The sequence below is a fragment of the Cimex lectularius genome, unplaced genomic scaffold (assembly GCF_000648675.2).
Source record: "Cimex lectularius strain Harlan isolate CLEC.00 unplaced genomic scaffold, Clec_2.1 scaffold124, whole genome shotgun sequence".
Classification (NCBI taxonomy): Eukaryota; Metazoa; Arthropoda; class Insecta; order Hemiptera; family Cimicidae; genus Cimex; species Cimex lectularius.
Genome location: NW_019392703.1, coordinates 337,050 through 351,200, shown reverse-complemented (window position 1 = coordinate 351,200; position 14,151 = coordinate 337,050). Strand labels below are relative to the sequence as shown.

The window sequence follows — 14,151 nt, the reverse complement described above, 5'->3', positions numbered from 1 at the left end:
AATAATTTTTGTTGTATTTGAACCAAATAATCTTAACTTTAACGTAATGCAAGATTATTATTAGAAGTTACTTAAACTTCTTTTATACAATCCCGATTAATAATACTGAAAGCACATCAATTTTTTTCTTTTTCTTTATCTATTCTGTTGGTGAAGAGGAGCTGTGCTTGTTGCCCACCGTAAAATAACTACACCAAATTTCAATTTCATGTATGCACTCGACCATAATACGTTTTCAATAAAAAAATAGGAATTTTGGTCCAATTTCTGGAAAAATACCGCATTTGATGTGCAGATGCTGATGAAAAAAAAATAGCCTTGATCAATATTGGTATTGATTATAAGTTGATTTTCATGATATTGGTGTATGTATAATAAAGAAAAAATTATATACATTGTGACAAAATCCTTTGACAGAGTACATTTCTCGACTAGTAGAAGAAATAGCTGGAATTTTCCATTTTTCAGAAGGAGAAGACAGTTGTGCACTGTCGTAGAAGAGGCCCAAAATTAATTTCTGTCAATTAATTAATCTTTATGTAAGGTATTGGTCGGGATAAAAAAAGTCAGTGCCACGAGCGGGATTCGAACCCACGACCCTCGGCTAAATACGCCGCTGCTCTACCACTTGTGGTTTTTTATCTCAACCAATACCTTACATAAAGATTAATTAATTGAAAAAAGTTATTAGGCCAATCGGACAACGAACTCTAATGGAATTAATTTCTGTTTTAAGACCTCACTGTGATCCTGTGTTGTACCTTCTGATCTCTCCTTGTGTTGAGCCAGGATGGAACTCCAAAATTACTCACAACAGCCTGAGAAAAAACCCATCGTGAACTACAATGTTACCTGCATAAATCAGGCATCTTATATTCAGATTGCCAATCCTTATACCACCTACTATATATTCATAGAGATCGTTTAAAAAAATTACAAAGAGAAGAGAAGATAATTTGCATCCATTTTGATTGTGTATGTAAAAATAAAACCGTTTTCAAAATTGACACAATAAATAATCGTGTTTTTTATACACTATTTTAACTGTTCACAGAAAAAAATGTATATTTAATATAGTTATGTATTTATATTTTAAAAGTATGGAAGATAAAATCCTAACTTTTTTTCCTATTTCTGAGATTTTTGCATTATACATAATGATGATTAAGTTATGCATTGAAATATGTAAGAATACATTTTTTTAAGTAGACACCGCGACTTAGCAGAAAGTTAATCATTGGTTAAGGAATTATGAGTTACCTAAAAAACTGGTAGAAAGGAATGAGTATTTAATAAATCCAACTACTTCAACTTCATGTTGAATATGTAATTATGGGTTATCTGGAATATTTTTTGGATGAGGCATGTTTGAGTGACTGCATATCCCAAATAAAAAAGTGTCTGTTTCGGTTTCAAATAGTTCTTTAATTTAAGAGTGGCTCATTACAAGTTACATTCCAGAAAATACGACCAAACCTCTTTAACGTAAGTCGACTGTACAACAGGAGTCGTGAGACCCTGGCATCTCCCCCCCCATAAAATTATATTTATTCAACGTAATTACTGGCTTCGACGAACGTAAATGAACTGAACGAGGACATTGCAAGATTTCCTGCATGATTTGCAAAGTTTCCGGCACGTTCTAGAAAAAAACAACAACATGTGGATTCATGATCACTCTAGTCCATGGAGTTCTTTGTTTTGTAAGTTGGGGAGAATGAGGGAGGAGTCTAAGAGTAAAGGTGGCTGGAAATCATTTATGGAGGAAAATCATCCAAGATTTAAAGCTGTTAAAGCTAAATTAAAACAGAAAAATAGAAATAAACCCTAACGAATTGCTATTGCCAATTATTAAAGGACAATCTCTTATCAAACAGTCTGCATCCTAGTTGATGGCACGCCAAACATTCCAACAATCCAAACTGGAAAAAATTCGAGAATTCTGAATTTTAAAAGGAATAAATAGAATATTTTTTGAAGGGAAGGGGAAAGGAGAGTGAATAAGAATGAGTGTATGAGTGAGAAAAAAAAATAAATAGGTAAACAAATATATTTTTTAAAATTTCAAATTTCTCAAACCAATCTAGTTCCCTCCCTTTGTTGAAATTGTGTCACACTGTTGTTCAAAATCAAAAATAGTAGGTAAATCTAGGGAACAAACAAAAAAACCAAAATTTTCGGATATGGGACGAACAACACCTATTGAATAGTTTCCAGCAAACTTCGAATCTGGAAACAGTAATAGACGAAATAGCTCACATAGAATTTAAGAAGCCCTACAAATTAATCGAAGTCACCTAGGAAAATGTCTTGAATTTAAAGGTATGCTGGTATTTCAATCAAAACTTTAATAAATTCGAATCAACCTTCACGACTAATTACAATTAATTAAGGTTTTTTGGAGGAAAAAAAAGTCAATGGCACGAGCGGGATTCGAACCCACGATCTTCGGCTAGATACGCCGCTGCTCTACCACTTGAGCTATCGTGACCTCGATCCACTCGGACACTAACTTCCCATCTCAATCCCACCTTTTGAATTTTCCCTCCTTTTTGCCATTTTTCAAATGTCGTGTAATCGGGTTGGATAAGTGGTAGCAGCGGCGTATCTAGCCGAAGATCGTGGGTTCGAATCCCGCTCGTGCCATTGACTTTTTTATCTCAACCAAAATACCTTAATTAATTGTAATATATTAATTGGCCAAGCGGAATTAGTGAACTTCACGCGACTAAGTTAAGAAACTGAAAAATTAAACTAAGCCACAACTGATGGAAATTATTCAAATTTTCAAGACAGCCCAGGAGACAACACGATCCAAAATTACTTGAAATACGATCAAACGAAAATTCAATTAACGGAATTCTAGAAGATACCCAAAATTTATAACTTAATAATAAGAATTATTTTTTTGAGTCGGGAGAAAATTACCTGAGTACCACCTCTGACCATAACCGAAAACAAACTATCCTATTTATTATTCCCAAACTTTTTGAAAATTCTTATTGAGACCGGAAGTACAAAATCGTTTATCAACCCTGAGGTTAAATCTGTGAAGGGAGGAGTTATAGGAAATTGTCAGATTGCAATACAAGGTTCAGGTGTTCTTCCTAGTATTGTAACCATAACCCTTTCCCTTCACAGAAACGTTATTTTACATATTTATTTTCAATTAATTAAGGTTTTGGTTGAGATAAAAAAGTGAGAGTCACAAGCGGGATTCGAACCCAACCTTCGACTAAATACGCCGCTGCTCCACCACTTAAGCTATCGTGACTTCGATCCACTCGGACACCAACTTCCCATCTCAACCCCACCTTTTGAATTTTCCCTTCTTTTTGCCATTTTTCAAATGTCGTGTAATCTATTTGATTCTCGGCGACAAAAAGGAGGGAACATTCAAAAGTTTTTTTTCAAATTCAAAAGGTCGTGGGTTCTAATCCCGCTTGTGACACTCACTTTTTATCTCAACCAAAACCTTAATTAACTGAAAAAAAATTATTTAGTCAAGCAGACCACGAAACCTAATAAATTGTACATATTCTTAATCTTAATGAAAAAAGCCGATTTGTATGTCGGGTTCGAATACAGGGCCGTTGGATTCGAACCCAGGACCTTTAGCTTACAATTATGAGTGCCGTGTCAACGCCTCAACCACCGACGCCTCTGATTCATCACTCGCCTATCTATTAGTGAAATGAACATCATTGTAGTAGGTTAAACTTGGGTGTTGAAAAGAAAGTTTATAAAAAGAAATCAAGAAGTATAGTAATTAAGATTAATGGTTTAATCCAGATATTGTTTTTTTTTAAACTGGTTTATTGGAAATTATGGAAATTTATATAAGGTTATAGAGATTTCTCAGTTTTAGACTTTCGAAGACCTGATCAATTTTTTTTATTAATTTCCTTTAGAGTCCTAGGGATTTTGGGGTGATTATCCCACCTCAGACAAAAGAAAGGGGGCGCAAGTGTAATACATTTAATTTATCACCACAAAGGCATGTTGCAGTATAGATTTTTTCCATGAGGTGCTTTTGGGTCATATTTGTGTGCCATATACGTAATCGACCTAGTACGACCTCATCACGCCTGGAAAGTGGAAGGATGTTTCCCAAGGTTTAACAGCCTCTTTTATGATTATTTGAAGATCGTGAGATGCGGTCTGGTGTGACGTAGGTTTAGAAAAATATTTTCTTTATCCTGCCAACGTTTCGATATTTATTGAGATCATCTTCTTCTGATTTTCTAGCATTGCACAAATTCATTTTTTTACATCCTACATGTATAATATAAACAATGTTTATAAATCCCAGGCCCTGAAGATGATCTCAATGAAGGTCGAAACATTGGCACGATAAAGAAAATGTTTTTCTAAACCTACACCAGAGTGCATCTCACGATTTCCAAATAATCATAAACTAACGGTGACTAAACATCACACAAGCCGTTCTTTCTTTGTTTCTTAATTTGTTGGAAGTGGTTTGTTTCCACGGATTTTCCCAATTTTCAATTAATTTAAGTTTGAAAGCAGACTTTATATCTTCAGGACTCGTTAAAACTGAGATGATGGTTCTGTGCAGCTAGCTCATTTCCCTTAATTCCGATATGACTTGGAATCCAAATCTCGTAAATCGTTCAAAAGATGGTCTGAAGTCAGACAGATTTCGATCTAAAGACGGAACAGGAAATATTAACCAATAAATTTCGAAATCATTGCCATTTCCTTGATTGTATTTTTATTAACGTATTCTAAACATATCATACAACTGTAAAATATTTTTTGGTCCTTAAATCTTTTAGCATTAGCATAGAATTTATTAAGCTTAATAGTTAATTTTATGCAATTGACTTTAGCCGGTCAATTTCGTACAAATAGACCTGGAAAAAAAATGTTTGTATTTTTGATAAAAACGGGTTAAAACCGGCGAGATTACACTGGGAACTAATACAATTGAAGAGAGGGGGAATGAAAGGATTTATAAACGAGTCGCTTCTTGAGCGCTGACTGAAAAAGTTCTCCCGCGAGTGAAGTTGTGCGAAGTCCGAGCCTGAGTACTGACAGATGGAAAGGGTCGACTAGATTCGAAAGCAGGTGTGTCCCTTATAATTCTTCTATTATATCGTCCAATATGAATTAATACGGATCGTCTTTTCTATTTAGTTCGCCGTTCCGTGGTATCAGCTTTTTCAAGGGTAACCTATATTTTTGGTGTCAAGGTATTCGCGACACAAACTTTGCAAGTGAATTTCACATCTCAACAACAACAAAAATGCCCGTTTGAAACATGGTCCGACAATCAACTCTTCCGCAGATATTCAACGTTTTACATTATTTTTTTCAATTATCAACGGTTTTTGTCATAAATCAACTCGTAGCTCTTGAACTATTAATTTTTTGGGAAATATAAAAATAAAAAATAAGCTAAATTTGCAACCTTGATTGGAAAATTTCATAACAAATTCTTCGTTTAATAAGCCTTCAAGTGGTATACCTTTTCTTTAATCACATCGAACCAAAATGCTGAAATTTTATGCTAAATGGGAAAAAAATTGGTGACGGTGTGAAAACAGTGGAATGGGAATGATCTAGAAATTCAACTTTTTGGCATGGACAAAATTTATTGCCCTACTCGAAATTAATGAAAAAACACCAAAAGAAAAAAAATACATAAAAAAGAGACAATAAACATAGCGAACAACCAAAGTAAGAAAATTGGACAAAAAAGCTTTAAAACCGAACTCTCACATAATAAAAAAAAAGGTAAAAATCAAACAAAACACAAAAAAAGACAATAAACATAACGTACAACCAAAGAAACAGAATTGGACAAAGAAAGTTTTAAAACCTAACTTTGACATAATAAAAAACACACAAACAGAACAAAGAAAGTTTTTAAAACTAACTCTAACATAATAAAAAAACACAAAAAAAGAGTAAAAATCAAACTAAACGAATAAAAAGAAACAATAAACATAGCGAACAGCCAAAGCAACAGAATTGGACAAAGACAGTTTTAAAACCTAACTCTGACATAATAAAAAACACAAATAAAGAGTAAAAATCGAACAAAACACACAAAAGAGACAATAAACATCCAAAGAAACAGAATTGTACAAAGAAAGTTTTTAAAACTAACTCTAACATAATAAAAAAACACAAAAAAAGTAAAAATCAAACTAAACACATAATAATTCAGAAATCGTGAAATGCGGTCTGGTGTGATGTAGGTTTCAGAAAAACATTTTCTTTATCGTGCCAACGTTTCGATCTTTATTGAGATCATCTTCAGGGCCTGGGATTTATAAACATTGTTTACATTTAACAAATACATTTAGGATGTGGAAAAGTGAATTTATACAATGCAAAATATATTTTTTATATTCAATCAAAATATTTCTACTTTCTCAAAGTGTTTGTCTTCTGTGTAATTGTGCCATTCTTGCATATATCTATCGATTAACGGTCACTAATCACCACAGACTAAACACATAAAAAGAGACAATAAACGTAGCGTACAACCAAAGCAACAGAATTGGACAAAGAAAGATTTAAAACCTAACACTAACATAATAAAATAAAAAAAACACAAAAAAAGAGTAAAAATCAAACTAAACACATAAAAAAGAGACAATAAACATAGCGAACAACCAAAGCAACAAAATTGAACAAAAACAAGTTGTAAAACCTAACATAATAAAACACACACACACACAAAAGTGTTCATATCAAACTAAACACATAAAAAGAGACAATAAACATACCGAACAACCAAAGCGACAGAATTGGACAAAGAAAGTTTTAAAAACTAACACTAATATAATAAAAAAAGTAAATTTCAAACTAAACACATAAAAAAGAGACAATAAATATAGCGAAAAACCAAAACTATAGAATTGGACAAAGAAAGTTTTAAAAACTAATACTAACATAATAAAAAACTAAATAAAAAAAATCTAAATCAAACTAAACCCATAAAAAAGATATATAGTGAACCAAATTTGTTTGTTTTTGTGCTTGTTTATTAAGTTAAAGTTGGGAAATAAATTTTTTCCAGGAATAGAACAGAACAGAAAATACTTTATTTTTTTTACAAAATGTAGTTTACACCAGTGAATCTTATTTACATCCGATGTATATACGACTTGGGTTATAACCGTCTGTCGGAATCCATTACAATCTGTCATCAAACAAGGATTTACTATGTATCTACTCTCCTATACATACGTGACTCAAAAGAAAAAAATACTGAAAAACACTAGTATAAATGGTGAATAAAAAGATAAATAAAGACGAACCTTCTGGAGAATATTATCAAATGGAAACAGTACGACGCAAATTAATTTATCTGTTGTGGCTAAATCTGCCTGCCCATGAACAAAGTCGTACCTGTAGGTCTATACTTGGTGGGCGTATTGTTTGAGGGCCACGGCTTCTGAGTCGTCCAATAATTTAATTAGGTTTTTTGATAAGGTAAAATTCCCAAAGTGTAGTTTACGAATTTCTCCCAGAATAGTTCATTCATCAATAAAAGAGAACATTCTCCACAGCACGTGAGTTGCAGAGCGTACACATCGCCTACCACCCCAGAAGCGACATAGAGACTTCACGTACAGGACTTCACTACTGCATTTAATCAGCCGTCTAAAGTGACAATGATAATCCCTCAAAATTATCTTTACTTAAATTAAACTTACCTGTATTTAGGGAAATTTGCTGTCAATCAACTGACTAGATTTGCCCAATTTTAAACATTCGCAACGGTTTGGCTGGTGATCCAAACAGCCGATGTTTTCCCTAGATGGAAGGTCTGGCCATATTTTTTCTCCATTGTGAGAACCAGAAAACTCTCTGTTGATAATTTCAGTGGCAGTAATTTTGGTCAATCTTGATTCGGGCAGCAAGCGGCCTAAAAACGTTTATATATAAAATATACTGTCATACTGTTGAAACCCCCAAACTTGACACCCATAGCAAATGATGGAACGGCCCATAGCTTTAAGACATCAAATTTTGATTTGATTGGGACGATAACCAGGTTGACCAGATCCTTTTAAGGGCTAACACCTAAATATTTATAATCGTTGATTACTTCAATCCGTTCCCTTCGAAGTTCCAATGGTTAGAACTCTAATCTTCCACTTTTCCTGAATACTAATACGTTTGATTTTTTAAGGTTTATAGTGAGTGATGTCCTATTGTTGACAGTAAGCTTCCAGTAATTTAATATTTCTTTATAGGGTTTAAGCGTTCTATGTAAATAATATTACAATATCGTCTGCGTTAAATTTTTATGGTGGTGCTTCCTATTTTTTTATACCATATTCCAAAACTTGGGGCAGGTTGTCTAAGAATAGAGCCAACAACAAAGGACTTAAGAGTCAGCCCTGTCTAACACACTCCTTGCGGTTGATATAGATAAGAATTTAATTTAATTTAATTTTTTATTTGTTAAAAATATTTATTTTATTTATAGCATTATATTTGTATTTATTTTTGATTATAAATGCATATAAATGTTTTGTTGTTAAATTCCAACGACCTCTGACATACGGATTATAGATCCATTGTCTAATTAATGCTGTAAATTGTATAATATAATTTTTTTAATTAAAAAAAAAAGTATTGTTCGTTATTAATAAACAAAACACGCACACCAAATCAAAACAACACCACAAAAACATACATTAAATGGACCATATTCACATACCTAAGGAAAGAAACATAAACTAATTTATTCATCAAAATAAGCATAAAAACAGCACTGAAGACCATAACACCGCACACATATCGGAAAATTACTAAGACAAACCATCGCCAAACGGACCCACTAGCAAAAAAAAGACAGATACAATGGACACATAAAATCGTTAAGGGATGACGGAAAAACGAATTATGCGATTTATTTAATATAAAACAACAACGAACCATCGACAATACAAGCAAGCATGAATCTACTACATAACGTACAAAATGGACGAAAAATGAACATTCTCAAAAACGTAGAAATAAACTAACACAACGCATTATAAATATTATATATTAAGTAATAAAAACCCTGTTCATTTGTAAACAGCATTCCCCTTGTGATTTCTTTATTACTTTAATTATAATACCTGTGTTTTATGCGTGCATAAAAAATATGTGTCAAATCTATTTCAGTTGTTATTTGCTCTTTTTTACATTTTTCTAAATTACGAAATTACTTAGCGAGCTTAATATAACCCGTTTCTCAAAATATTTGCGTGTCATATCATCATGTCTGCTATTTTTTAGGCGAAAAAAATATTAATAATTTTTTCAATATATTTCCTGACATAGTAGGGCCCAAAAACGTTCGATCACGTTGACTGTTATGTACGAATGTGTACCCTGTGTTCGGTAAAAATAGTTATTTTTGTAATAATTTATTAAAAAGTTAATAAAACATTTCACTAATCTCTATGCAGTACAGAATTATTAACCTTTTGTTCCTCACTCTCACTCTCAAGTTACTTTTATTATATTATTTATTAGTTAGTTACTTTTATAATAATTTAAGCATCGTGTGTTTCAAAAGCACTAAGCAAAGCAATAGCCCACCGATGTTATGAAACGCAATGAACGGATCATGCTCACCTGTTTGAGGATAGGCCATACCTGATTGACTCACATTACTTTGGATGAAAACCCAATGCAGGTGTGCCACTTATTGAGAAGGTTGCTCAGTGTCGCACTTGGTAGAGGAGTGCCAGGCCTTGTTCCCTTATAGGGAGCGAGTAGGCATAGCACCTGATATAAAGTCTTGAGAATGAGAGTGTGATGTTGGGTCCCCTGTTTCTATTTTAAGAGAAATTGGAGTATTTCCCCATTTTTATGTAACGTACTATATATAAAGTCTGTATGTATATAGTTGTGTGTCTGTGTGAATAAGTAAGTGAGAGGGTAAATGGTGGAATATTGAATACCCTATCGCCCCTCACAGTGCACAGAGGGTGATGTGGCTCTGTTGTTGGTAGTCCTCGAAAAAACAATTCCTTGGACTTTCACCCGGAAAGATTGCCACTCTCCTACATGCTGACCCTCAGGTATATACATCAGGGCGTTCACCTTCCCCATCATGCAGCTGGGTTGCTAGTATCCCCCTTGAGCGAGATGATCCGGAGATTGTCGCTTCCCAACCAATGGGGGTAGGCTCCAGGGGCTTTTGACAGCTATGTCATTTCAGCCCCAATACAGCAAAATAATAATCTACCCTAAAACTAACATTTATAATACAATCGCACAAATAAATACATTCACACCTCTGTATATTTTGGTTAGTTGGTGGAGTATTTGATAGTCCTTCATCGGCTTGTACACAATAGTTAATCTAAATTTAAAGTAGGGTCAATAGAGTACTTTCATAAATTGACCCTACACGCACTGCTGAAGAGGTGATGATGACATATATTTCACCATCTCAACACTCCCACTAATGAATGCCCACACTCAGACAAAACACAGAACCCCAAAATGTACAAAACAGATCTAGGTTAAAAAAAAAATCATCTAAAAAGCAGAACAGGAGACTTGCTCTACCCGAGAACCATCCTTAAATCCGGTAGCATGCCTACTCACTCTCTGTAATGAGCCAAGGCCAGATAGGCTTCAATTATGTGAGACATATGAAGCAAACTTTTTCTGCATAAGGGGCACCTGCGCCGGCTTTAGCCCAGGAGCAGGTGCCTGTGAGTATGCCAGTTCTTGCTGGTTTTGTCCAGTAGACATCTTTCAGCAGTTACAAACTTCAGATTTAGTAAACAGATCATATAACTATTTTACTGAGTGAATTGTTATAAAGTAGTAAATATTTCATAAAATAGTACAACTTTATGTTGCCAGGGAATAATGCTGGAGACGATAATTTTGGGCATCATTGTCCTGTTATTTTTGTGGTGGCTGACTCAACCGAATGCCAGGTTTAAAAAATTTGGGGATGCTATACCAGGTCCACGGCCATATCCTTACTTCGGGGATATGCTGACTGCGCCGCTTACCGGCCCTAGTGAGACTCATTTGTGCTGAACACATGCAGTAATATTTGTTTTTCACAATACTTTTGCCTTAGATGCATTGGATAAACATGTGGCTTTAGCGAGGAAATACAATGGGACATACCGCCTTTACATGGGAAACATTCTTTCCGTTGTCGTCAGCTCACCTGAAGACATCGAGGTACTATTTACTATTCATCATCTGCTTTGTCTTTATATTACTTTTTTTTAAATAACTATTATTGTTTTTTAGGCAGTCTTGACTAGTAATAGTTTAATAAATAAAGCTTTCACATATGAATTTTTGCAATCTTGGCTTGGGACAGGCCTCCTCACCTCTACTGGTGAAATTTTTTTAAGAATGTCAAAGCGGGTGAACACTTAGTGACAAAAATTTTTGTTACAGGTGAGAAATGGCATGCACGTCGGAAAATAATCACGCCAACTTTTCATTTCAAGATACTTGACAAGTTCATCAACGTTTTCAACAAACACACAGACGTTTTGATCAAACGTCTCGAAAAACACTGCAGTCAAGAATCGTTCGATGTGGAGATGCTGCTAAAAAGATGCACACTGGACATCATTTGTGGTAACTTTAGATTTTCCCATGTAATACCCAAATTTGCTCCTAGTTGACATGTAAAACTTAATTAATATTTTTCTTATTCATTCAAATGAAGTTTTTTATGTTTTCAGAAACAGCAATGGGCATTGAAACAGATGAAAAAAGCTCTGTCATTGTAGATTATATAAAAAGTGTAGAAAGGTGAGAATATGGAGAAGTAATTGATAGTTAATATACATTTTAATGGTTTGATAAACAGGTATTTAAGAGTGAATGAGAGTGTGAATGGTTAGGATTTAGGAATTGATTGCGTTAGAGGCTGAAATGACCTAGCTGTTGATAGCCCCTGGAGCCCAACTTTGGCTGCTGTACAGAAAAAACGAGGAATGATTCTCAAGGCCTGCTGTAAATCACAAAATCTGGAATTGCTGGTGCACTGCGAGAAGTGATAGGCACATTTGAGCTTATATAAATCAGCATCAACAATGTTTTATACGTTAAGATTAGAAAAATCTGAAGCAATTATTTTAAAATGTGTGTTTATCAAATCAAATTACAGTTTTTAAAAACCTAATTCTGTTCAGTCAAGTCAGCTCTTGTATGATATGTCTACATGAATCCAAATTATTCATTTAAAAAAATATAATGTTATGTTAGGAAAACAAATAAAAAAGCTGAACCAAACATTGGAAAGTGCACATTTTCGATAAGCTTAAGTATTTTTCTCAGTGCCTCTTCGCATACCTCTTTTGGCATAAGAATTGCCCACTGAAGTGGCTGTTCCGTAAACTGGGCAATGCTTCACATTCACAAAAGATAGTGTGTCGACGTCTCCTCCTGACAGAGACCATTGTTCTGTCTATGGTTGGCCCATCTTCTTTAGGTGTGGTTAAGGAGGGCACTGGCTAGTATAGAGGGCTATAATTTTCCTCAAATTCTGCCTGAGAGAGAGCTCAGAGAGATGAAATGAAACAGAGCTAACATTAACATAAATGACATGCACCATTACTTCGCAAATTTGACCTTTGTAAGAGATAATTACACAGCAATTACAAAATTGTTTGACATGCAAACCTTTGTTCATGTCCAGAAGAGTGTAAATATTTTCAACTGGCCAAGGCCTTGAAATAAATAAATCAGGGAAATTGGATCTCTATTTTCTTAGGAGGCTGTCAGACAGAAAAGAAAAGAACCTAGGAAGCAATAGTTTATTTAAAGCATAATTTTAAATAATAAGAATTTGTATTGTTGTAGGATTATTCAGATTCTATCAGACCGCTTAACTAAACCTTGGCTCTTTAGCCCAATCACATATGCCTTGTCAGGAAGATATTTCATAGAACGCAAACTTTTAAAAACCCTGAAACTTTTTATTGATGAGGTAATATTATCATCTTTCTTCTTGTTTCATCTATTTTAAATTATATTTATTCATTTGATAACTTTTAAAATAAAAAATAATCTTAGGTTATTAACATGAAACAATCTGACGAAGCTGATACCAAATCAAGCAGCGAAGATTTTGATGATTTTGGAATAAAAAAGAAAACAGCCTTTTTGGAAATGCTGCTTAACATAAAATCACAGCCCAACACAATTATAGCAACTGATAAAGATATAATGGAAGAAGTTAACACTTTTATGTTTGCAGTATGTTTACTTATTTAAATTGTTTTGATTGAAACAGTAACCTGGAAATTTCCCTTTAGGGTCATGACACTTCTGTCTCAACTTTATGCTATTCCCTTTATCTTTTGGCGGTAAACCCAAAAATCCAGGTACACAAATTTGTCAGTAGCTCTTTTGGTTGATCAGTTAACGGAGACGATATTCCAATATCTTTTGCAGGACATGTTATACGAAGACTTGATCAAAACGTTTCATTCCAAAGATAAAAATTTCACACGTGAAGATCTTAATGAGATGAAATTTTTGGAGCGAGTCATTAAGGAAACATTAAGACTCTATCCAACGGTGCCATTTATCGGGAGGAATGCCAACGAGGATATAAAGTTACCTAGTCTGTAGTCTGAACTTCTTGTAAATGTTGATAATGCAAAAGTGATTTTTTCAGGCGGTTATGTTATACCAAAAGATGCTATGGTCATTGTCAACATAGCGTACAGTCACAAAAATGAAAAACAATATGAAAACCCTGACGTATTCAACCCAGATAATTTTTTGCCAGAGAATGTAGCACAACGCCATCCATTCAGTTTCATCCCATTCAGTGCAGGGCCTAGAAATTGCATGGGTACATTTTGTTTGTTATTGCTAAACTAAAAAAATGATGAAAATGTCATTTTGTATTTATTTATTTTTTTAAGGGCAAAGATTTGCACTGCTTGAAATAAAAACAATATTGGCAAAAATAGTTTTAAATTACAAAATTGAGCCAGCAAATGGAAATTTCAAACCTATGCCTGATGTAAAAATGGTCTTACATTCATGCACTGGTCACAAATTAAGAATTTCCAAAAGAGAAATGTAAATATGTATGGTCGGTCTAATTAAATGTATAAATTATTATTACAATAGATTGGTATATTATTTTACTTTTGTTTAATGTAT

At 33.8% G+C, this 14,151-nt stretch overlaps 1 protein-coding gene across 3 annotated transcripts; it reads left to right on the top strand.

Moving 5' to 3' along the window:
• The first annotated feature begins 4,978 nt into the window (after positions 1-4,978).
• LOC106666332 (cytochrome P450 4C1-like) lies at positions 4,979-14,147 on the top strand. Of its 3 annotated transcripts, XM_014393436.2 has the most exons (13): positions 4,979-5,091; positions 5,161-5,192; positions 10,861-11,023; positions 11,087-11,193; positions 11,266-11,356; positions 11,419-11,624; positions 11,696-11,781; positions 12,835-12,961; positions 13,048-13,230; positions 13,290-13,358; positions 13,429-13,600; positions 13,655-13,834; positions 13,908-14,147. In XM_014393436.2, the coding sequence occupies exons 3-13, from the start codon at positions 10,867-10,869 to the stop codon at positions 14,069-14,071; spliced, it is 1,542 nt and encodes a 513-aa protein (XP_014248922.1). In that variant the 5' UTR covers positions 4,979-5,091; positions 5,161-5,192; positions 10,861-10,866; the 3' UTR covers positions 14,072-14,147. The 3 variants fall into 3 exon arrangements, with proteins under 3 accessions (XP_014248922.1, XP_014248921.1, XP_014248923.1); XM_014393435.2 differs by lacking the exon at positions 5,161-5,192 and having other exon boundaries at positions 4,980-5,091; positions 13,908-14,144; XM_014393437.2 differs by lacking the exon at positions 5,161-5,192 and having other exon boundaries at positions 4,981-5,091; positions 11,419-11,604; positions 11,712-11,781; positions 13,908-14,143.
• The last annotated feature ends 4 nt before the right edge of the window (positions 14,148-14,151 follow it).